Below are 24,103 nucleotides of genomic sequence, written 5' to 3'. Positions count from 1 at the left end.
ATGAGTGTGACAAACTTATACCCTCACGATCACACACACACACACACACACACACACACACACACACACACACACACACACACACACACACACACACAAACTAACCAACAACACCCCCCCCCCACACACACACACCAACAGCATACCCGGTGCAGATGGTCTGAAGCTCAGCGACGCTGTCGATGCTGATGGTGATGTTGTGCAGCGATGACGTTGCGGCACTTGTGGCGGGGTCAACCACAAGCGAGCCCGACAAGCAGCAGTCGCACGACAGCGGACAGGTGCTGTTCGTCAAGGGATACTCGCCTTCCCACGCAGGCGACCGTGTGCCAGTCAGGCTCACAGGCAGGCCAGCGTCCTCCACGAACGACAGCTGCACAGCGCTGCTGCCGTTCACAGCTCCACGCAGGTGAACAACAGGTGGGTCGTTCACGGCCTGAAACTGGAGGATGGCGTGCACGAGCGTTGTGTTGATGCCATCCGAGGCAACAACATCAACGCGGCGGTCACGCATGTCCGGGTTGTCCACGCTGTTTTCATATGTCAGCGATTGAAGCACGTCCTCGAAAGCGCTCACCGGTGCAGTGCCTTGCACAGAGACCACGTGCCCGCGCTGAGCCGCGGACGTAAACGCCGCATTTGCCAGCGCAGCTGATGAGAAGGCCAGCTCTTCCGCACTGCCGTCTGGACGGTCCACAAGCGTCACAGAGAGCCATGTGAGGTTCGCTGAGTCCACGTCAACAACTGATGCGGCGGGGAAGAGCGTGCGCACACCGCTTTCCTCCGTGTAGTTGACATAGGCGGTGGTGGCGTCGCGGCCGCTCAGCAACGTGTCATCCCCCGTCAGCGAGACAATGGGTGCGTTGTTCACAGGCTCAAGCAGCACCAGGGTCCTGATGGCGGCGCTTGCTGCCCCTTGCTCATCCACAACTTGCGAGCTGACCACGCGCGTGTCCCGCGTTGGGTTTCCGGCGCGCTCATCCAGTCCAAGCAGATTCACGTACGCGACCGAGCGTAGCACCTGCTCGTACACGTGCACGCGGGCCAGACCCCTGATGCCCAGCGTGCGTCGAGAAGTGCACGACTCAAGCACCATGCCGTTGCCGTCCCACACACCAGCGGGAACGGTGCCGTTCACGGGAAGAGCAACCCCACTGGCAGAGCAGAACACAGCGCTGAGGCCGGCACTTGTTGGTAGGTCAAGCACCGTCAGCACGTCGCTGTCGCCATCCGGCGCAGACACGAGCGTCACAAAGGCGCCCGTCAGGAACGTGGAGTCCGTGTCGCTGGCAACCACGCCCGGAAGCGCAGGCGTCGGCGAGCTACCCTCGCGGAAGCGCACGCTCTGCAGCATTGAACTGCCGTTGGTGAAGCCAGAGAATGCGATGATGGGCGCGTCATTCACGCGCACGAGCGTAATCACCGTAACCGTCATCGTGGTTACCCCAGGCACATCCTCCACCGTGAAGGAGATGGTGCGTGAGGCGCCCGTAAACTCCTCCTCCGTGTTCACATACCGCAGCGCCAGCAGCGCTTGGCGGTAATCGGCCACAGCCCCGCTCGTGCTGTGCACACGCACGCATGCGTTGTTGTTGCCTGGCGAAATGGTGGTGGTGGACGTGTTGTCCCACGTTGGCGCAGCAACAATTGCCTGCTGCGCGCCCGCGGAGCCCGTGGTGTGCTCGTTAATACAGGCCGTCACGCCCAGCAGCGGGTACACGGCGTTGTCAAAGTCGAAGAACTGCAGGTTCGGGGAGACAATGGCCACACCAGCGCTGTCCTCTGTAAACGAGGTCTGGTAAAACGGGCTGCCATCCCCAACAAACAGCGTGGCTGCGCGGTCGTTGATGGTCACCACACGCACGCGCACCTCAAGCACGTTGCTTTGGAAGGTTCCATCGTGCACACGCACGCGAACCACGCGCACACCAGGGGTTGGCTCTGCGCGCGTGTTCACGTAAACCACCCGGCGCAGGCGCGCTTGCACATCTGCTACAGACCCGGACGGCAGCACGAGCGATCGGCCGCTCGCAGCGCCGTCAACACGCAGTTCCTCATCGCCACTGTCCTGCACAGTGCCAGCCACGAGCTCAACGGTTGCGGCTGCCAGCGGGAAGCCTGCGTCCGCGTCGCTGACCACGATGGAAGGCAGCACGGCCAGCTGCGGTGTTGGTTCGCCCAGCGCCTGCGATGGCTCCGTGTACGTGCGGTTGGCGTCGAGTTCCGATGCAAAGGACAGCACGGGCGCCTCGTCGTTTGTCAACTCAATCAGCACCGTCGTCGCGGCTTTTGCAGACAGGTTGCTGGGTCTGAAGCGGCTCTCGTCAAAGTCATACACGGTGAGCACGGCCGAGCGTGCCTGCAGGCTCGCTTCAAAGGCCGTGGAGGCGAAGGCCACATGTCGCAAGCAGTACACCATCACACTCAGTGGAACGCTCGCCTGCGAGCTCGTGTTTGCACGCAGCGTCAGCACTGTGCGGTCCACCACCATCTGCGTTTGGTTCTGTGCGTTGTGTTCGGCGTACGACAGGGCAATGCCAGCACACGCCGTGCGAGCAGCCGTGTTGTTGAGCCACAGGCTGCCTTCGTCGTCAGCCACCGCTGGCGCCACTTGCTGCTCGTCCGCGCCAAACGCAATCACAAGCACGTCGCTGCCTGCAGAGGCGTTGACCAGCGTGACCGTGGCATGGGACACAGAGGTGCTGTCCACGTCCACAATAGACACGTTCGGGAACACGTGCACAGGCGATCGTGCCTCTGCAAACGTCACCGTGGGCGACGGCCACGCTGTGCCCGCATCCTCCTGAGCAATGATGGGCGCATCCGGCACGGGAGTCACGTTGATGGTGAGCGCAATCGCCTGCTGCGAGACGCTGCTGCGCGGATCCTGCAGCAGCAAAGAGGCGTCGAGTGGGCCAAGGCCGGTGCGGCCCTGCGTCTGGTCCCACACCAGCACGATGAGCCGCGCAGCGCCAAAGAAATCGGCGGCAGGCACGAGGCGCACCTGCTCACACGCCAGCGGCAGCGCCGTCGTGAGGGAAATATCGGTCATGTCCGTGAAGGGCCCGGACTGGCCGCCAGACCGCAGGGCGTACTGCCACGTGCCAGCGGACGCCTGCACGCCGACGACGACAATACCGAGGCCACGCCTCGGCTGCGGGTCCACATCGGAGCCAAGCTGGTCAACGAGAGCGCAAACGTCAAAGGCGGGCGGATTTGTGCTGTCTTCCTCTATGGTCAGGGCGTTGAAGGCGGACACGCTGCTGGTGGGGCGGTCGTTCAGCTGGCGCACAGAGAGCGTCACCTGCAAGGGCTGCGAGACATGCACGCCGTCGTTCACGGTGAGAGTGAGGGTGCGGCGGCCCGGCAGCGGCTCCTGTGCGGTGTTGGTGTACTGCACAGAGCGCAGCATGCGCAGGTACGCGGGGATGGTCGCCTCCCCTCGAATCGCCAGCGTGCGCGTGGACGTGCTTGCGTTCACACCCTCGCTGGTGGTAATGCCAGGAAACAGGAGCTGTGGCAGCAGCTGCTCTTCGGCCAAACTGTCCCGTGCGTTTGTCAGCACGAGCGTCGCGCTTTCAAGGCGCTGAAAGTCCACGTCTGCGTCCGTCAACTGCAGGCGGTCGTCAAACAAGAACACGGCGCCGCCATCCTCCTCAAACACAACGGCGCTCGCAGCCGTTTCACTGAACGTCACGGAGGGTGCGTGGTCGTTCGTGTCCTGCACGCGAACAACGACAGGGGCACTTGTGCTCAGTGCCGGTGTGCCCAGATCTGTTGCTTCAACACGAAAGACGTGCACGCTTTCTGCTTCAAAGTCCAGTGGCGCTGCCGTGTACAGCATGCCAGTGGTCGTGTTGATGCCAAACGGAACAGTAGCCGTGGTGGTGGTGATGGAAAAGCGAATCTGCGCGTTTGCGCCAGCATCAGCATCTGTTGCTGCGATCGTGGCCGTCTCTGGTGTGAGCGGTGTGCCCACAGCAGCGTTCTCATCAACAACAAACTCATACCCTCCCCTGTCGAACACGGGTGCGTTGTCGTTTGTGTCTGTGACGGTCACGCCAACGGTCGCTGTGTCCGCGTGTCCATCTCCATCCCGCACAGCCACCTAAGAGTTGAATCGGATGAGTGTGATAATGGCGGTGAGACGTGCGTGAGTTGGAATGGGACAAGCTTTGGGCCTGGGGGAGGGCGCACAGCACGTGGTCCTTCCACACCGCAAACACATGCACACAGGCAAACAGATTCACGTGTTGACAATAAACGGACACAATACACACTTGTACAGCACACAATACACACTCAGTCACACTCACACTTACAACACACACATACTCGACGCGCACACGATAAACACTCAGTCACACTCACATGTGCAATACACACATACTTCTCGACGCGCACACGATACATACTTGTGAGCCACACTCACATGAACAATACACACATACTCCTCGACGCACACGACGCACATGACAGACACGTACCAGAAGGGCGTATGAAGCAAAGGTCTCGCGGTCCAGCGGCGACGTCAGTTGCACCCGGCCATCCGATGTGACGTGAAAGTCGGCACTGGGAGCTGCGTTCTCCAAACTGAACATGAGGTTGCTGGCAACCGTGTCTGGATCTGTGGCAGCGAGTTGCAGCGAGAGGAAGGAGCCAACAGCAGCGTTCTCGGCAACAGACACGCTGTACGGGGCACCCACAAAGGAAGGCGTGTTATCGTTTGCATCCAGCACACTGACGGTGATAGTGTGGAAGGCTTGCATCGGTGGACTGCCACCATCACGCGCAACCACAGTCACGACATACTCCTTTGTCATTTCAAAGTCCAAGGGACCAGACAAGAACACCATCCCTTGCTGCGAAACAGCAAATGGGGCGTTGGCCGGCCGCGTGCTGTTCAGGAAGAACTCCACGTCTCCGTTGGCGCCCGTGTCAAGGTCATAGGCAAGCAGCTGCACGATGCGCGACGGTACAGCCGTCGTCTCAATCACGTCCACTGCATTTGGAACAGCGGCGTCAAACACGGGCGCGTGGTCGTTGATGTCCAGAAGCTGCACCTCAAACGCCATGCACGTCTGCAGCGGCGGTGAACCACCGTCACGCAAGCACACGGACACGTTGAGCACGTCGCCTAGCACCTCCCTGTCCAGCAGCGCTGGTCGCGCAACAGCGACGCTGTCCGCGGCTTGCAGAGGTGAGGGCTGCGAGATGTTGAAAATACCTGCGCCGGTGACGTCTGTGCCATCGGCAGTGTGCACGCGCAAGAACGCTGTCAGCTGCGCGTTGACACCTTCGTCGTCGTCTTCGGCCACAAATGTTCCCACGGAAGCACGCGACTGCTCCTCAATCTGCGACACGACCATAATGGACGTGAAGTGGGGCGCATTGTCGTTGACATCCGTCACCACAACCAGCACGGTGGTTTCGTTGGACGGCAGGCGTGGCTCGCCGAGATCTGTGGCTGTGAACACGAGCGTGTATGTGCTCACGGCCTCACGATCGAGGGGCGCTGCCAGCGTGACTCGGCCCGTGACAGCGTCCACGTCAAACGGCAGCTGCTGCGAGGGCGAGGTGCTGCCTGCACGCATGGAGAAGCGGACGGTGCCCGCAAGTGCAGCATCTGCATCTGTTGCCGTGAGCGACAGCAGCAGCGTGCCCAGCGCTGCGTCCTCCGGTACGTCAACCTGGTGTGGAAGCGGGCCAAGCACGGGCGCGTTGTCGTTGATGTCCAGCAGCGTGATGTTGAGGACAGCCGTGTTGGACAGGAACGGCGCCACGGTGGAGTTGGCAAGCACAGTCACGGTGAACCAGGGCACCTCTTCCCGGTCCAGCAAAGCACCACCGATGAGTGTCGCGGTCACGTTCGCTGTGTTTGCGTCAATCGCCACGGCACCGGCAACAGGGGAGCCCACATCAAACAGCAGACTGTACACAACGTCCGTGTTTGCGGCCAGCGTGTCTGCATCCATGACCACGAGCGACACGCCACTGCCGCCGCCCTTCAGAACAACGGAGGTGCCAGCACTAGCGTGCTCTGCAACCGTGGCAAAGAACACATCCTGCGAGAACTGAGGGGTGTGGTCGTTCACGTCGATAATCTCAACACGGATTGTGTGCTGCGTCACTTGCTGCGTGGGCGTGCCGTCATCAACAGCCTGCACAACCAGCTCAAATGCGCGCTGCTGCTCAAAGTCCAGACGCGCTTGCGTGCGGATTTCGCCGCTGCCAGCGCCAATCTCAAACGTGGCCAGGGCGGCAGCTGTCATTGCAGTTGTGTTGAACTGGTAGTGGACGGATGCGTTTGCGCCCCGGTCCGCGTCCGTCGCCGCCACCTGCGTCACCAGGCTGCCCAAGGGAATCTCCTCACGGACACGCACGAGCGCGGGCGTGCTACTGGAAAACACGGGCGCGTTGTCATTCGTGTCTGAGATGAGCAGCGTCATGTTTGCCGTTACACTACGCGACGGCGTGCCGCTGTCAGCGAGGCGAAGCGTAACGGCGATGGTCTGCTCCACTTCAAAGTCAAAGGACCGTGCCGTGACAACCTGTGGCATGCCGTTGCCCTCATCCGCGATGCGAACGGCGTCGCTGCCTCGTTCAACGGTGACGGAGAGTCCAGGTGGGCCGTTGAGCCCTTCGTCCGCGTCGGCTACATGCAGCGTTGCCAGGACAACGCGTCCCCCCGCGTTCTCCGCAACGTGCAGCGTGCTTGGCGGTGACACTGTGAAGCGAGGCGTGTTGTCGTTGAGATCAGTCACATCCACGAGCACGATGGCTGTTGCCGTGCGGGCAGGCTGCTCCGTGCTGCTGTCGCTCACGGACACCTGCAGCGTGTACAGGGCAATGGCCTCACGATCCAGCGTGGCCGTTGTGCTGATCGCACCCGTTGCTGGGTCGATCTCAAACGGTGCCGGTGAGGGCTGTGAGGAGGTGATGCCGTACACGAGGGTGCTGTCAAACATATCGCCGTCCGTGGCGGCCACAGAACCAACTGGTGTGGATGCGGGCTGGTTCTCGTCAACGCTGTGCACATAGACGGACTGCGAGAACTGCGGCGCGTTGTCGTTGAGCGGAACCACTGTTGGGCCCAGACACACGCGGGTTGCGGCGAAGCTGGTGTCTGTTGCAGTCACGCACACGGTTCGCTCCCCGGGCGAGGGCTCATCCGCAAGGTTGGTGTAGGTGAGCGTCTGCAGGAGCTGCTCAAACACGTTCACGGGCGCTGGGCCTGTCACGGAGACCACAGCGCCACCACCTGTCGTTGTGATGGTCACGCTGTCTGGGTCCAGCAAGCTGCTGGGGTCGATCATCAGCACCTCCATGTTGGCGTCAGCAACATCAACCACCTCTGCTTCAAGCGTTGAAAGCTCTGCACTGTCGCCATCGCGCAGGCCGGCCAACGCCAGGAGCGGCAGTGCAGCGTCGCCCTCCACAAACGCGGGTGCAAGGTCCACTTGCGACAGGTCGAAGATTGGGGCATCCCTGTTGGTCAGCAGCGAAAACTCGACCGTCTGCTCATCGCTTTGCAAGCCCGTGGGGTCTGTCACCGTCAGCTGTAGTCGCCTGTTTTGTTTGCGTGGTTGGTGGGGATTGGGAGAGGAAGTGATGGAGGGACGGGAATGCGTGAATATGTGTTTGCGTAAGATGTGCAAATGTTGTTGTGGAAGAGAAGAGAAGGACGGAGCCAAGCAGATATGATATTTCATGTGCGTGCATACACACACAACATGCAAACACACACACACACACACACAACTGCAAACGCACATTCACGCACACATGCAAACACACACGCAAACCCACATTCACGCAAACACACGCGTACACACTCTTACAAACACATTCACACACACACACACGCACACACACACACACACAATACCTTGTGCCGAGGGTGGGGTTTTCCGTGTCCAGGTGGCGATAGAGGACAGAGGCCAAGAGGGTGGCGTACGTGGACAGAGGGGCGGTGCCCGAGATGAGCAACACGCCCACCTGCTCATCAAAGCCAATGGACAGGCCCGCAGGTGTGGCGACCTGATCCACAACGGTGCTGTTGACAAACAGGATTTCCTGCTCGCCGTTGGGGCGCTGCACAAACTCCACGAGTGCCTCGCGCAGCAGACGCGAATCCGAGTCTGTGACAACTGCATCTGAGAGCACGTGATATGCAGCTGCATCCTCGTTGTACGCACCGACACTGTTGGGCACGACCGAGAGCACTGGTCTGTCGTTCACGCTCTCCAGGGTGACGAGCATGTACGCCGGTGGCTGCGCCTCTAGGCCATTGCTGTCCGCGATACGAACCTCAATCACGCGCTGCGTAAACGTTGGCTCGTCCGCAGTGTTGATGTAGCCCAGTGTTCCCAGAACGTCCAAGACGGCCGAGAGGGAACCCGTGCCAGTGAGCGCATGCGTGCTGCGCGATGACGTGCCTAACGCAGCGACTGCGTCTGTGTCAAACGTGAGGGACTCGGCACTTGGTCCGTCCAATGGGTTGAGGAGCGTCACATTGAGCTGTAGGCCGTTTGTGGTTTCATCGCTGTCGTACACAAACACGTGGCGCAGTGGCGCCGTGGGCGTGCCTTGCTCCTCCACGAAGGTGCGCGAGGCGTTGGGATTCGTGCTGGCGGGACCATCCGTGACATCCAGATCCACGACCACGGCGTGCTCGTTCTCGGCGGTCAAGCACGTCTCCGAGAATGCGAGCGCGCTCTCAAAGTCCTGATCGGAGACGCTGGCACTGGCCGTGAAGCAGGGTTGCTGTGCACTGCCCCCGCCCCCGATGGCCGTTGCGGCCGGGCTGAGGAGAAGCGGCTGCAGCAGCTGCACATTCAGCTGCACGCTCTCAAGAACCGCCACAGCGTCGCTGGCGGAGAGCGGATTTGACCCTGCATCCACAACAATGTGCAACTCATCGCCGCCGCTGCTGGTCGTGGTGGCAAGGGGAACCGTCCTGCCGCTGTTCACGCTCGACGGCACCGTCACAGACAACAGCGCACCGCACCTGGCAACGCAGCGCCACGCGTCCGTGCCGGCAACGTTGGAAAACGCAACGAGCGTGTCAGCCACGCGTGCCGCGAGCGAACCTGATGCGCTGCTTGCGGATTCGTTGCGAGCACCAAGCACAAACACGCCCGCGCCGTCATCCAAGCGGTACCGGAGCGGCAACGTGTATGGCCCTTCGTTCTCGCCGGTCTCGCGGTTGCGGGACGTGATTGCACTTGGCGCCACCTGCTGGCCGTCCAGAATGGCGTGCAGCGTGAGGTTGTTGGCGCGAATGCACACGTGGTGCCAGGTCGGCAGGTCGTCCTCAAACAGCGCGGGCACGGAAAACCTGACCAGCACGCGCGACGCAACCCCGCTTGCACCGGCTTGCTTGTAGTAGAACCACAGCTCCTGGCTTGCCTCCCGCACGTACAGCGTGTAGAAGCGCGTGCTGCCATCAATGCTCGTCTTGGCAAACAGATAGCCGGACCTGTCGTTGCGCGAAAGCAGAAACTGCATCCACGTGCACACGAGCAGCACCCCTGACTCTGGTGAGATGCGTGAGGGGCTCAGGCTGCCAACGGGCATGGGCGTGTACCCGGTCGGCGTCATGAACAGCGTGTCCTCGCGCGTGTCAAAGTTGCGTGGCTGCAGTGCTCGCAGCTCTTGCAGAGGCAGCTCGGCAGCACCCAGTCCACAGGCGTCCACAACCCGCGCGGCGGCACTGGCGTCCGTGCACCTGCCTGCAACCATGGGCCGCTCTTGCTGCAACAACGACGACGACGATGATGATGATGAGCTGGAGCCGGTTGTGGCGTCCAACAGGGGCTGGGAGCACTGCACAAGGCACCCAAGCTGGGCGCGATTGATTGCACGGCGCGTAAACAGCAGTGACGACAGCTGGCCTTCAAACAGGAGAGAGGCGCCAGAGGGGGAGCTGCGCGCACCAACCAGCAGCAGCCCTTCGCCGTCGGTCAGCGCGGACGTGAGCGGGTTGCCGTGCGGGTCGAGGCGCGTGCCGGCATCATTGCGCTCCTCAATCACGGGGTCCCCCAGCGCAGCGCCGTCAACGTAGGCAACAACCGTGCTGGAGATGTGGTTCACGCTCACAGCGACATGATGCCACGCGTTGTCCATCAGCGCCGGCGAGGAGAACTTGGCGGTGACGCGGGCGTTTGCCGCCGGCACGCCCGTGCCGCGCTCTCGCTGGTAGGAGAACCACAGCTCCTCGGCTTGGCTGGAGAGATAGAGCGCATAGAAGCGCTCGTCTCCGGCTGCATTCGTCTTGGCGTACACGTATCCGCCGTCGCTGTCCTGTGCCACGCGCAACCAGCACGAGGACGAGAAGCTGCCGCCAGCAACGGAGCCGAAAGCCTGCACCGTCTGCGTCTGCACGACGCCATAGGCGTTGTTGCCGTTGAACAGCCACACCTCCGCGCCGTCCGCGCTGTCGTACGCGGGGTCTGTGGCGAGCGTGCCTGCAGGCACCATGGCCCCGGTGACGTCCAGGGCAGCTGACAGGCAGACAGTGGACGCCGACTGCGCCGTGCATGACTCCAGCGCCGGGTCGCGCTCAGTGTACGCGCGCACAGCGGCCCCGGTAATGCCCAAGCTTGCGTCGGCATCGGTGACGGTGGAGGCAACCAGCGGGTAGTGCGGTGATGAGGAGGACGACTCCGGCTCGCTGCGGCCGAACGGCGACACGGTCAAGACGGGCGCATTGTCGTTGACATCTGTCACGGTGAGGTTGAGCTCCAGCGTGGAGAACATGGCAACGGGCGTTCCCGCGTCTGTGGCCAGCAGGCGAAGGGCGATGGTGGGCGCTGTCTCGCGGTCGAGCGGCGCCGCAAGCACAACTGCCACCCGCTGCTGGCCAACTTCGAGTGTGTCCATCTCCACGCGAAGCGTGTTCGCTGGGCTCTGGGCGCGAATGCTGGTGGTGATGCGCGCGTTGTCCAAGATGTCCGCGTCAGTGACATCAAGTTCCAGCAAAACTGTGCCGACGGGCGTGTCCTCACTCCATCGCAGCTGCTGGCCCTGCACTGCGCTGAACAGGGGCGCATTGTCGTTGACGTCCGATACGAGCACAATCACCACAGCGTAAGCCAGCATGCGCTCGCTCTCCGGCATGGTAGCGTCGCCGTCCATTGCTCGGAGCCGCAAGGCGTACGCTTGGCGCCTCTCACGGTCCAGGGTAGCGTTGGTGACAACACGCACACTCAGCTCGCCCGCTGCCCCGACAACGCTGTACTGGTCAACGACCTGCACTTCGAAGGGCAGCGGCCCGGGACCCGTGCCGGGTTCTGAGGGGCTTTCGGGCAGGAGCTCCACAGTGATGGCGTTGTTGGGTGGCGCCTGGTCGGCGTCTGTTAGCATGAAGGAGATGATTTCATACCCGACCTGCACATCCTCAGACACGGGCAGCATCTGCGATTCAAAAGGGAAGGCGGGTGGCGCCTCGTTCACGTCGCGTAACAGCACGCGCACGCGTGCGGTGTCCGACACGACGCCCGGGCGGCCGGCGTCTGCCACCTGTACAATGCACTGCACCTCTGCTTCTGTTTCGCGGTTGAGGTGCTGGGCCAGGTGCACTTCGCCCGTGGTGGCGTTCACGCGGCAGAAGGAGGCGTTGAGCACGTCCTGGGCGACGGAGAAGAGCGGCACGTTGAACGGCGCTGCATCCGCGTCTGTGGCTTCAACGACCACCAGCACGGAGTCTAGCAGCAAGTCTTCCGGCACCGTGACGACGTATTCATCGTCCGCAAACGACGGGCTGTTGTCGTTGGTGTCCAGGATGCCAATGGTAACGGAGCCCAATACGGTGTGGGTGAATTCAGCGTCCGCTGCCTCGAGGTCCAGGGCCACCTGGTGCACACGCTCAAAGTCAATGGTGTCCAGCCCGGTGACCACCACGTCCGCGTGCAGCGTGTACGGTGTTGGGTCCACGCACACGGAGCCACACGCCACTGGACAGCAGACCTGGAAGCCAACGCAATCATCATCGCCGACACACGAAGAGCCCGCACAGTCCGGGGACACAACGTCCTCTGCTTGCGGGCATTCCGGCGAAAGCGAGGCAGTCACTTGCAGCGCAAACCACGATGATATGTCCAAAGCTGGCACAGGCGATGGCGACGACGATGGTGCTGGCGCGTACGAGACGCCCACAACGTTCAGCGTGAGGTTGGCTGGGATGCCCAAGTCCTCGTCCGCAACGGCGATCCGCGCGACAACTGCCCCTGCTGCTGTGTTCTCGCTGACGCTCGTGGTGGCGTTGACTGGTGTGAGGAAGAAGGGCGCAAGGTCGTTCTCAGACACGACCGTAACAGTGACGCTGGCCATGCCTGTTTCAGCATCGAAATCTGCGCTGCTGTCGCCGCCGTCCGTCACCGACACCACAATGGTGCGCACACCGGGCACAGGCTCATCTGCAAAGTTGAAGTAGGAGAGCTGTTGCACGGCTTGGGCGTAGGCCAAAGGGGTTGCCTGCCCTTCAAGCACGAGAACCGCATCGCTGTTGCGTCGGGTGATGGTGACACCGCTGGGTAAGGCAGAGGAAGGGATGGTGAGGCCCTCAAAGGCACCGTCCATCACGCCGTCCACAAGCTCCACCACAACGCGGAAGAGCATGGGCGAGTCCACGTCCATGATGGTTGCCGACGAGCAGACCATAAGCGGCAGGTCGCCTTCGTGGAACACCGCGGTGGCGTCCGTGCCCGGTGCATCGGGCCCATTGACATCGACCCAGGGTGCGTTGTTGATGGCGGTGAAGAAGAGGGTGATGTGCGCAGGCTCGCTTGCCAGGCCCTGAGCATCCACGGCAATCACGTTCAACTCCCTCGGTTCAGTGGAAGGGTTGCTTGGGGTTGACAGTGTTGTCGTGTATCGAGCAGTTCGCAGCACTGCCACAAACGCGCCAATCGACTGTGTGTGCTGCTGCTGCTGCTGCTGCTGCTGCTGCACGGATACTACAAGCTGCACGCGTGCAGCCAACCCATTCTCGTTGTTGTCGTTATCGGTAGGGGAGGTGACGGTGGTGGAAACCGTAAGGTTGAGCAGGGTGGCGAGAGCAGTGTCGACGGAGAGGGTTTCGACTGTTGCGTTGAATGCGTCGTTGTCTGGCGTGTTGAGGAGCTGCAGCGTCACAGACCGCAGCTGCGTGTCGTCGCTGTCGAGCAGGACGGCGTCCGGACACAGCTGCACGGCTGCCTCGCCCTCCACAATGGTGACGGTGTTGTCGGAGTTGGTGCTGCCGCCAGCAAACACTTGTGGCGCATCGTTCTTGGAAGCGATGGAGACCATGGTTGTGCGCTCCTCGCTGTCGTGCACGCCGTCGGACACGCGCCAGGTGACGACGCGCGTGGTGCCCTGCGGCTCGTTCGCAGTGTTGGTGTACGTGATGGTGGACAGGAGCGAGGCGAAATCCGCCAGCGACAGTGGGCCTGTCATGGTCAGGCGAGGGCTGGGCGTTGTGCGCACGCTGACAGTGGCACCGAGCGTGGTGGCCAGCTGCTGGTCCCAGCCCAGCACCTCAACACCAGCACCATCAGGCGCGTTCTCCAGCGTGATGACGGCCGTCGCGATCATGTTGGCAGGCTGGCCACTTGAGGGTACGTCGGCATCTGTGATGACGAGCAGCTGCGGTGCAGAGAGCGGTGTTGGATCGCCCTCTTCAACAAACGCGGCAGCGTAGTTGCCGTCGGTGCCGCCAAGGTCGAGAACTGGCGCGTGATCGTTGACGGCTGAAATGCTGATGCTGATGTCTGCGCGTGCCTCCAGGCCACCGTCATCCACCACCAAGGAGAGCTGCTGTTGCTGTTGCTGTTGTTGTTGTTGCTGTTGAGTAAGGATGGCTGGCTCGTCCAGGGCGTAGCCAACCACTGTCAGTCGCAGCAGCAGCTGCAACGCAGCCGTGCTCAGGACGGCGCCTTCGCTGGGCTGGGCGGTGATGCTGTGTGGCCCGTTCAAGCGCAGCGATGCCAGGTCCAGGCCTTGTGCGTTCACTGTCGCCTGGGAGAACACGTCTGTATGTGCGGGTGCGCCGCCAGTCGTGCGTGTGAGGTCGACGGTGGCGTAGGTGCCGCAGCCCAGAGCGCAGCACCAGCGCAAGTGCGCGTCTGCCAGAGAGTTGTCCTCGGGCAGGACAGACAGCGCAGCCACGTCGCCGGCAAATGGGAACCGGGTCCCCGTGGCGCCAACAGGGCGGACGCCAACCAGGAACATGGCGTCGTCGCCAAACACGGGGCGGCCAGGCAGCGTGGTGGGCGCCGTGTTAGTCACGGCCTGCATACCACCACCGGAAGCGGCGGTGAAGTACTCGATGCTCTGCAGGGGCACGGGCGTGCAGTCGATGACGAGGCGAGCCGACACGCCGCGGAGAGCCACAGACAGGAGGTGCCACGTGCCGTCCGCGAGGGAGACCTGTGCAGGCACGGCGAAGCGCAGGGTGGTGAGGGAAGACACGCCTGCAGGCGCGGTGTCGCGCTCATACAGCACGCTAATGATGCCGCTGGCTGGCTGCGAGAACACGCCCAGGTACTGCTTTGAGGTGTCTGGGGACGTGACGGCGAGGAGGTATCCACTGTTGCCCGCGGCCTGTTTGATCCACGCTGTGATGTGGAAGCCGGAGCGGAGCACGGGGAGCACGGCCTGGTAGGTGGTGTCAGGGACGGCCACGTGGCCCTGGCCCGTCGATGGCAGCAGCGCAATCTGCTGGTTGACCAGCGTTGCGTCCCCGCGTGCGACGGCGTCAGCAAACAGCGGCGTCGGAGCAGTGGTGCTAAAGCCGCATGTGTCCCAGACCCCGGCGCGGGGCGCAAAGGAGGCCTGGTTGGGGCAGGTGAGCAGGCGAGACAAGGCGGCTTGACGCGTGAAGGATACGCTTGCCTGCGCCCACGTGTCAAACCCATCGCCTTCATCAAGGGCGAGGGAGGCCAGCGGGGCCAGCGGGGGGTCATTCTCCGTCGTGGTCACCGACGCGGGCACGTTGCTGATGGTGGGGGCGATGGTGTTTTGGTTGGCAATGGTGATGTCCAGGACGTGGGTGGTCACGCATGGGCCATCCGTTGCGGGTTGCTCCACCTGACACACGTCGCCCTGGTCGCTAGCCTCAACCACCAGCTGATAGCTGTCCTCGACATCGTAGTCCACGGCCTGCGACAGGAACAGCTCGCCCGAGGCGGCGTCAATGACAAAGGGCGCCTGTGACGGCATTGAGGACGCAATGCGGTGGCGCACACGCCCGTTGTCACCGCTGTCCAGGTCTGTGGCCTCAAGGAGCGCGAGGGACACACCCGCGGTTGTGGTCTCCGGCACGATCAGCGTGGACGGCACCGTGGCTGCGTCAAACACCGGGGCGTTGTCGTTGACGTCTGTCAGCGTGATGGTGACGAGCTGCACGGAGGTCAGTGGCGGCAGCTGCGAATCGGAAAGGCGTACTGTCAGCACAACCTCGTCCGCTTCGGTGTCACGGTCCACTGGGCGTGTGAGCAGGAGCGTGTGGGTCTGCGAAATGGTCACGGCGCCGTCCTCCAGCGTGCTGTTGATGATGGTGATGGTGGGCGTACCTGACGAGGGCTGGTTTCGATCGCCATCCACAACAATCAGGCGGCCTACGGCGCCGGCTTTTTCTTCCTCAACCGTGAAGGCATCGAGAAGGAGGGAGGGGCGATGGTCGTTGATGGTGCGCACCGTCAGCTTCAGCGTTGCCGCCTCGGAGGTAAGCCCCGCCCCGTTTGTGACAACTGCAGAAAAGGTGCGCTGGCCAGCCGTTGGCTCATCTGCGGTGTTCCTGTATTTCAGCGTCTGCAGCACCACACTTGCTTCCTCAGATGTTGTCGCAGCAGGCAACCTACCATGGTGGTAGCGTTGATGTTAGTGTGGGAGAGTGATGTGGATGTTGGGAAGGGGGGGGGGGGCGAGTTGTGAATCAAGACTCAAAAGGAACGGGGGGACGAGGAGTCAAGGGGATGAGGGATCATCGGTGATACAACAAAGTCACACACAGACACAGAGAGATAGACAGACAGACAGACAGACAGACAGACAGACAGACAGACAGACAGACAGACAGACAGACAGACAGACAGACACAGACACACACACAGAGACAGACACACACACACAGAGACAGACAGAATTACATGCATCTATGCATGACCGGTAACGGCGCATAGACCTACGTGATGGTGACGCTGGCGTCTGTGGTTTCGAGAGAAACACCCGGGAGCGCCATGAACACTTCAGCATCGCCGTCAGGAAAGCTGATGGATGACGTGAGCATAATTGTGGTGACGTTATCTGCTTCATCAAGGACGAGAGCGTCTGGAAACAGCGTCATGGCAGCTGAGCCCTCTGTGAAGAGGACCTGTGCGTCCAGGGGATCCGTGCTGCCAATCTGCGTTGGCTGGGCGTTGTCTGACGTGTTGAGATCCAGCCGTGGCGGAATGACGACGGCACCAAAGAACACCGAAGCAACAGCGCTGCCAAGCACCGATGCGTCATCCTCAAACGCACTCACCAAGACCGTGCGCTCAGCACGGTTTGGCGGGCTCTCGAAGGAGAAGAACTGGGCGCTCTGCAACGCAGACTGGAATTCTGCGACGGAGCCGGGCCCGTCGATGGTCAACACGCCGTCATCGGACGAATACGAGATGGACAGCGTGTCCGAGGCCTGTTTGTGTCGTTAGGTCGTGGAGAATGAACAGCGGCAAGCGGATGGACGACATCGAGAGGGGAAAGGGATGGAGACATGTGAGCGGCGGGGGGGGAAGGGGTAGGCAGGAGGATGGCACGAGTAAGAGCAGAAACCGTGAACAACAGTCACGTGATGGGCAGTGACAGCGATGTACAGCTGCTGTGCTGTGCAAGCCAGCAGCGCACAGTGCACGCGTCGACGCGCACAGCGCTACATAGCACACACACACACACACACACACACAAACACACACATTAGCACATTGTTACACACACACATACATGCATACAGACAGACACACACACACACACACACAAACACACACATTAGCACATTGTTACACACACACACACAGACACGCACAGGCTACACAATGGCGCACACGTTAGACGATGAAGAAGAGCAGGACTGCGTGGACACTCAAACACGTGCTCGGTTGCTTTGCTTGCATGCAACAAACACACAAAACGCTGGCATACAACGTACCGCGGTGAGGCCCTCGAGGGTGCTGGTGATGGGGTCGACTGTGATGGTCATGTGTGATATTGATGCTGCAGTCAGGGAGGCACGCTGGCAGAAGAACACAGAGCCGTCGGCCTCGTTGAAGGAGACGGCTGTGTCTTGCCGTGGTGGATCAAGCAGCACAGCCTGACCACGTGCCCCACTATTGGGTGGCAACAACGCACATGCCAGCGCTGCCGCTGCCACGAGCAGCCGCGCTGCAGTGCTTGCAAGCATTCGTAGCCTGGTTCCACTGCGCGCAATCGGGGCTGCGTGCTCGGACACACAGCGTGCGCGAATGCGTGTGCTTATGGTGCACGTGGGCGCGTGTTGTTGCTAATCCAAGGAAGAAGAGAAACGCTAGAACGCTGGGTTGGGAAGGCCTTTGTGGACGAGTGTGCGGGAGAACTTCTTTGATGTGGTTGTCACAAGCCGTTCCACAGCAGGCAGAAGGGAAGGAAAGCACGCGGTTATTCAAAGGATAAGAGGTGATGCGAAGCGGCTGTGAGGGCGCTGAGGGTGGTTTGCTGCAATAACGAGGAGAGAGAAGAGATGGGAGCTGCGAAGAAGGGAGAACAAGGGAGAAGGAGCTGCTGCATCCACGATCCAGCAGCCAGCATTGACGGCAGCAGCAAAGAAGCAAGCAAGCAAGCAGAGTGGTGTGGCGTCCTTCTTCTCGTGGCCTTGTTTGAATGGGTGCGGTTTTTGCTTTGTGTTGTGGTGCGCTTGTTTTGTGGGTGTTTTGGTTGGCGGATGCGAAATTTCATTGTATGTTTTGCGAAAGACTTCCTAGTTTATTCCGCAGCCAGTGACAAGACTGCTGCCTGCAGGCAACAACAAGGCGACATGACAAGCAAGCAAGCAACAAGCAAGAAGCAAGCGCCAGTGAATGCGACATGGACGCGGGTGGCTTGGCTATCAGTGGCGACGATGACAACGGCAAGCAGCCAAGCAAGCAAGTGAAAGGAATGTGGCGGCTACCATAGGTGGGGAGGAAGTATGTATGTACAAGCAAGGTTGGAGAAAAATGCAAACAAGGAACAGGAGTTGTTGTTATCGTGTCTCTCAAACAAAGCACACGAACGAAGAAAACAAGCAAGCAAGCAAACACGAAGGCTCTTGTGGGGAACGAGGGATTCAAATGTACAGTCGTCATGCTTATTGTGTGGTATGATGTGGTGTGGCACACGTCATGCCATGCCTCGTGCTTGGCCAGCTTGGGCATGGGCTCCTGTTGCTGTCTATGTTGCCTTTGTTGTTGCTGTTTCTGTTGAAATTGCTGTTTCTGTTGTTGTTGTTGCTGCTGTTGTGGCTGAGCTTGGTGTGGTGGTTGTTGTTGTTGTGGTTGCTGTTTCTGTGTTGTAGGCTGTGGGTCGCGCGATTCTTCTGCGACGCGTCGCAATGGGACTGCCCACCCCAACCGTGGAGGCAGCAATCCCGCCATCCACACCACTATTTCTCTTGGACGCGGGCGAGGATGCCACATGCCGTCTGACGCCATTCTTCCCCTTACTTCCAACACCACCATCACCACCATCGCTTATGCTGCTGCTGCTGCTGCTGCTGCTGTTGTCGGTGGTGGTGGTAGTCGTGGTAGTGTGTGTCTCATTGATGTTGATGCTGGCGGTAAAGGAGGTGCGGAAGGAGTTCCTGCGGGCGCGGGGCCGGCGGGCCATCAGCCGCGCCCTGTGCTCAGCCAGCGATGAAGACATCACCTCCACCGTCATGGTCTCGCGTCGAGCGGGAATATACGACGACGATGACAGCGGTGATGAAGCAGGAGAGGAGGCGGTCAGGGACGCCGTGGACGTGAACGCACTGCTGTCCCCGCTGTGGCCCGCACGTCCATTCGTAACTGATGCAGTCGCAACAAAGGCGCTCCTCTCATCGTCGTCAGCCTTCGTGTTGCTGCTGCTGCCACTCTTATCATGGCGATCATCGCCGTTTGTGTCGTCACCATCCGGCCCGAGGGAGCGGCGTTGTCTACGGGGAAGGGCAAAGCGCGGTGCCAGCCGCCGTGGCGATGGCGAGGCGACCGCATGGGGGCGGCGTGGCGGTGTGTGGCGCGCGTGCGCGTGTCCGTGTGCCAGCGATGGCGCGAAGAACACGGGGCGTGGAGGGCTGCCGTCCATGGCCTCACCGCTGCCACTCGGGTCAAGCATGAGCGGAGAGAAGCTGCGGCCCAGCTGCTCGTGCAGGCGAAACCGATCCCGCACATACGGCCGCACATCCGACGGGTTCTGCATGTGTGTGAGCGTACATGAGTGCGTGCGCGAGTGAGCGAGAGAGTGTGGGAGAGAGAGAGAGAGTGTGTGTGTGTGTGTATGAGTGCACGCGCGCGTGTGTGTGCGTTGGTGAGACAGAGCTCGGCACGCATAAGAGTGGGTATAAGTCGTTGATGAAACACTGCGAAAAGCAACAACGAGCGGCAGCGATACGGCAGCAGCCAGCGCACCATATCTGCGAGGGCGTCGAGGTAGTCTGCGAGGATGGCCAGGGAGCGGTCGGCGCGATCCTGCGACCACGTGATGATCGGGATGCCGTTCGACAGCTGGTGCAGATATCGACGGCACGGGCGTGACGTTGGGACAGGGAGCGGTCGCAGTGTGATGAGGGTGGTCGTGGAAGGGGCCGCAGGTGACACACAGACACAGGCACAGAGAGAGGGAGAAATACACACACACACACACACACACACACAGACACACCCACCCACACACACACACACACACAAATATACAAACAAGCACACACACACACACATGTGTACAAACAAGCACACACACACGCACACGCACGCACACGCACACACACAAACAAACAAACAAACAAGCCCACAAGCACACACATACACAGAGATAGCTGACCTGGTATGCAAAGACCTGCGGGGAGTTGTCTACGAGCATGACACGGCGGAGATCTCGTCCAAGCCGCGTCAGATTCTTCAAGTGAATCCCAAACTGGAAGTCGCAGTGTTCCCGGAACAGGCGGTGGCTGCAGTGACGACATGGTTGAGTGTTGTGCACGTGTGTGTGTGTGTGTGTGTGTGTGTGTGTGTGTGTGTGTGTGTGTGTGTGTGTGTGTGTGTGTGTGTGTGTTGTGCACGTGTGTGTGTGTGTGTGCGTGTGTGCGTGTGTGTGTGCACGTGTGTGTGTGTGTGTGGTTTTCGTTGTGAGGCACGTGAACACGGCGGTGAGAAAACAGCTTTCATGGCGCACACACACACACACATGCAAGTGCACCAGCAGGAGTGCACCCAGGCTTCAGCCACGCGAGATACACCAGTCCAACACTCACTGGAAAAATTCATTGTGCGGGTCAAGTTGCTCCAGCAGTGCGTCTGCATACACCTGCATTGACGCCGTGAACAGTACAACCTCGTACCGCTGCGTACACAGGTGTGTGTGTGTGATTGTGTGATTGTGTGATTGTGGTTGTGATCGTGGTTGTGGTCGTGGTTGTGGTCGTTATTGTGCGAACATGTGTACACGACAATCAGTATAAGTGTGTGTATATGGGTGGGTGACGCGCAAGGGTGAATTGTTGTTGAAGAACAAGCAAGAAGCAATGTGCAAAAGTTTGATGCACAAGCTGGCGCCCTTACAACCACCACCACCACCGCCACCACCACGACAGCTCGACAATAGCAACGATGACAATGACAATAGCAACCACCACACCACCACAAAACAGCAGAGCATAGGTCCATCTGCCCGCACCTGGGCGACCCTGCGCAGGAAATCGCGGGCGTGCGGGCGGACGCGCGTGTAGATGCGCAGCGACTGGCCGTGCGCACTGATGTCAAACTGGCATTGAGCAGTGGGATGTTGAGGGAGGGGGGAGGGTGGTCGAAGGAGAAGGAGCACAACTACAAGTGAGGGTCCAGTGTACGAGCGTCCGCAACGACACGACAAGGAAGAACAAATTGAAATGCAACCAAGAGAGGCAAGAACCAAACAAAGATCAAGAGTCAAGAGCCAAGGGATGAAGACAGCACTGTGGAGTGAGAGCGTAGGGTTGAATTGGTGTCAAAGTCATCAGGCAACGCAGTAGCATGCGCACGACAGCATGCGAAAGGACTGACCGCCACGTCTGCGTCTGCCACGGGTGTGGTCAGGCTGTGCACCAGCGTCTCATCCTTGAGGCAACGCAACGCAAAACATGGATGGTGTGTGGGAGGGGAAGGGCATTGTTGGTGAGCATCGTTGCTGAGCAGACACTCACTCCAACGCGCATTGCGCACGCTCAGAAATGCAACCAGATACAAACAAGCAAACCGCACGAATACACACACACACACACACACACACACACACACACACACACACACACACACACACACACACACACACACCAGGTCGAGGACGAGGGTCATGCGTCCGTCCTTCGGCGCGGGCGGGAGGAGCGGGCCGGGCTTGGAGAAGAGCGGATAGCGCGGGGGACTGCGCAGAAACCGGATCCTGTGGTGGTGATGGTGGTGACGACGATTGGGATTCGTGTTGCGGTGTCGAGGGTGGTGGATCAACGACGTGCAGGTACGCACAGACACACGCGCAGACAAACAGACAGACAAACAGACAGACAAACAGACAGACAGACAGACAGACAGACAGACAGACAGACAGATGCACACAGAAAGACGAGCCGATCTCACATGTCGTCTGAGAGGCCTGTGAGGTGGTCAAGGTCGTGGCTCTCTGGGCGGTTTGCTTCCCGCAGGTCCGCAGGGGCGCCGATGGTGGGGGTCGCCCTTGCTGCTGTCGATGATGTTGTTGTTGTTGTTGCTGTTGTTGCTGTTGCTGTTGTTGATGTGGCTGTGGCTGCGTGGCGCGTGCTTGTTGTCGCTGTGGACGTTGATGAAGCTGGCGGCTCCGTTTGCGCAGCAGCGTCTGTATGGTTGGGAGAGGGAGGTATCGAGAGTTGTGGAGAGACACAGAGGTGGAGGTAAGCAATGAACCAATAAGCAAGCGACAAGCAAGAAATAGAGTGCGATACACACACACACACACACACACGCATACGCACACACACACACACGCACACACACACACACACACACACACACACAGACGCATCGCCTGTGCCACGCCAACCAGCGTCTGGGGTGCGGAAGACGGAGAGGAGCGGGGAGAAGATGGCTGCCACATATGACGAATCCCGCCGGGATGATGACGCTGGCGGTGATGATGATGATGATGATGATGATGATGATGCCGGTGCTTCCTCATTCCGCAAGCTCGCCCACCTGTGTGTGTGTGTGTGTATGTGTGTGTGTGTGTGTGTGTGTGTGTGTGTGTGTGTGTGTGTGTGTGTGTGTGTGTGTTTGTTGGGGGGGGGAGGATATCGTACGAAGCTGTGAGAGACATGGACTTGCGCGAGGTGTGACAGGTGGGCCTGGACGACGTGTTTGTCAAGACTACGCAGAGAGAGAGAGAGAGAGAATGTGTGTGTGTGTGTGTGTGTGTGTGTGTGTGTGTGTGTGTGTGTGTGTGTGTGTGTGTGTGTGTGTGCGTGCGTGCGTGCGTACGGGAAGAGGCTGGCAGGGATCCATGAGTCGCGCTTGGCGGCCTTTGCTGGGCGCTTGCTCGGCGACTTTACTGGAGCTTTTGGTTGTATTCCAGCACGTGTTCATGCGCACATGTGTGTGAGAGAATGTGATCGTTTGGCGACAAGCAGATGATATAGCGTTGCCCCCTGTCACACGTACACCACACACATGCATACAGCATATACATGTGCACACACACGCACAAACACATACACACACACACACATTTTGTCTGTGAGGGAGCTTACAAGGGATGGCAGAGGTGATGATGCTGGCATCAAGGCTGGTGGTTGTTGTTGCTGTGGAGGCATGAGGCTCGTCAGCGGTGCTCGTGTCCCACGCTTCACCTCCATCTTCATCCTCGTCATCCTCGCGTTCCTGCACACGCACACACGCACACACACACACACACACGCACGCACGCACACACACACACACACACACACACACACACACACACACACACACGCACACACGCACGCACACACACACACACACACACACACACACACACACACACACGCACGCACGCACGCACGCACGCACGGAGAAGATACAAGCATCAGGTGATGAGCACATGATTGTGTGGGCGTTGGCGCGATGCAAACAAGCAGCACACTTGCCTCTTGCTCCCTTCCCCCACAAGTAGCAAAATACGCTGCGCACGCTGACCTGGGCGGTGCGCTTGCCCCTGCCTTTCTTTGCGGCGCTACTACTGGGTGAGGAAAACACCTGAAGGCGGAGGCAAGCAACATCACACACGGAAGCAGCAATCAATCCAAGACAGAGGGTCAGTGCACGCAAGGCTTGTTCGTTGAAGTTTGCAGGTGTTGCAGTGGATGTTTGAGCGCGAGCCGAACAAACACGCATGGATGCACCTCACGCACCTCTGTTACTGTTTGCAGCACTTTCTGAAACCGGGACGGCGGTCGATCTGGTGTTTTGGGGGTTGATGGCTGGTGCGCTGGCTCTGATCCCGCGTTGTCACGCTGTTCCTGTTGCTGCTGCTGTTGCTTCTGCTGGTCCTGGAGCTGCTGCGGCTGCTCCTCTTCGTCAGCACGGTCGCTCTGAAGGTGTTGAGCCACAGTCAATAATATGACAACACAAGTCAGCGATGCAGTGCAGGCTGTGCGTGCATCGAAGCGGCACGCCAGTCTAGGACGCCCACAAGCACAACAACAACGACGACGAACAAGGTCCACAACGACAGCACCCCCTCAGCCCCACTCCAACTGACCATGCTTGTCGCTGTGGAGTGGTGCACGATTGCACGGCGTCACACACAAACAAAATAAACACACAGCCTCAGTCTCGACTGTCAGCTGCCAAGAAACAAGCCAGCAAGCCAAGCAAGCAAGATGGAAGCG

At 60.1% G+C, this 24,103-nt stretch overlaps 2 protein-coding genes across 2 annotated transcripts in view; both read right to left on the bottom strand.

Annotated features, from left to right (window-relative positions):
- The window catches only part of PTSG_07016 (uncharacterized protein), a gene marked incomplete at its 3' end in the record, with an annotated part of 30,205 nt that extends 12,495 nt beyond the window's left edge, over positions 1-17,710 (bottom strand). Inside the window, exons 1-5 of the mRNA XM_004992371.1 lie at positions 17,174-17,710; positions 16,173-16,663; positions 7,889-15,841; positions 4,488-7,569; positions 147-4,108 (exon numbers count right to left, since the gene is read on the bottom strand). Coding sequence (XP_004992428.1) covers positions 147-4,108; positions 4,488-7,569; positions 7,889-15,841; positions 16,173-16,663; positions 17,174-17,425 — 15,740 coding nt within the window. The 5' untranslated portion in view covers positions 17,426-17,710. The remainder of the gene's footprint in view (positions 1-146; positions 4,109-4,487; positions 7,570-7,888; positions 15,842-16,172; positions 16,664-17,173) is intronic.
- Positions 17,711-17,961: 251 nt separating this feature from the next.
- Positions 17,962-24,103, bottom strand: part of PTSG_07015 (uncharacterized protein) — a 6,247-nt gene continuing 105 nt past the window's right edge. Inside the window, exons 1-14 of the mRNA XM_004992370.1 lie at positions 23,974-24,103; positions 23,624-23,803; positions 23,409-23,468; positions 22,985-23,114; positions 22,716-22,791; positions 22,282-22,433; positions 21,843-22,077; positions 21,543-21,648; positions 21,273-21,326; positions 20,908-20,994; positions 20,486-20,574; positions 20,056-20,182; positions 19,644-19,739; positions 17,962-19,428 (exon numbers count right to left, since the gene is read on the bottom strand). The exon at positions 23,974-24,103 is cut by the window's right edge and continues 105 nt beyond it. Of these exons, the coding sequence (XP_004992427.1) occupies positions 18,430-19,428; positions 19,644-19,739; positions 20,056-20,182; positions 20,486-20,574; positions 20,908-20,994; positions 21,273-21,326; positions 21,543-21,648; positions 21,843-22,077; positions 22,282-22,433; positions 22,716-22,791; positions 22,985-23,114; positions 23,409-23,468; positions 23,624-23,803; positions 23,974-23,976 (2,394 nt within the window). The 5' untranslated portion in view covers positions 23,977-24,103 and the 3' untranslated portion in view covers positions 17,962-18,429. The remainder of the gene's footprint in view (positions 19,429-19,643; positions 19,740-20,055; positions 20,183-20,485; positions 20,575-20,907; positions 20,995-21,272; positions 21,327-21,542; positions 21,649-21,842; positions 22,078-22,281; positions 22,434-22,715; positions 22,792-22,984; positions 23,115-23,408; positions 23,469-23,623; positions 23,804-23,973) is intronic.

Source organism: Salpingoeca rosetta, assembly GCF_000188695.1.
Source record: "Salpingoeca rosetta unplaced genomic scaffold supercont1.16, whole genome shotgun sequence".
NCBI classification, from domain to species: Eukaryota; class Choanoflagellata; order Craspedida; family Salpingoecidae; genus Salpingoeca; species Salpingoeca rosetta.
Note: the sequence above shows the minus strand (reverse complement) of the source record. Positions and strands in the feature narration are given on the sequence as shown.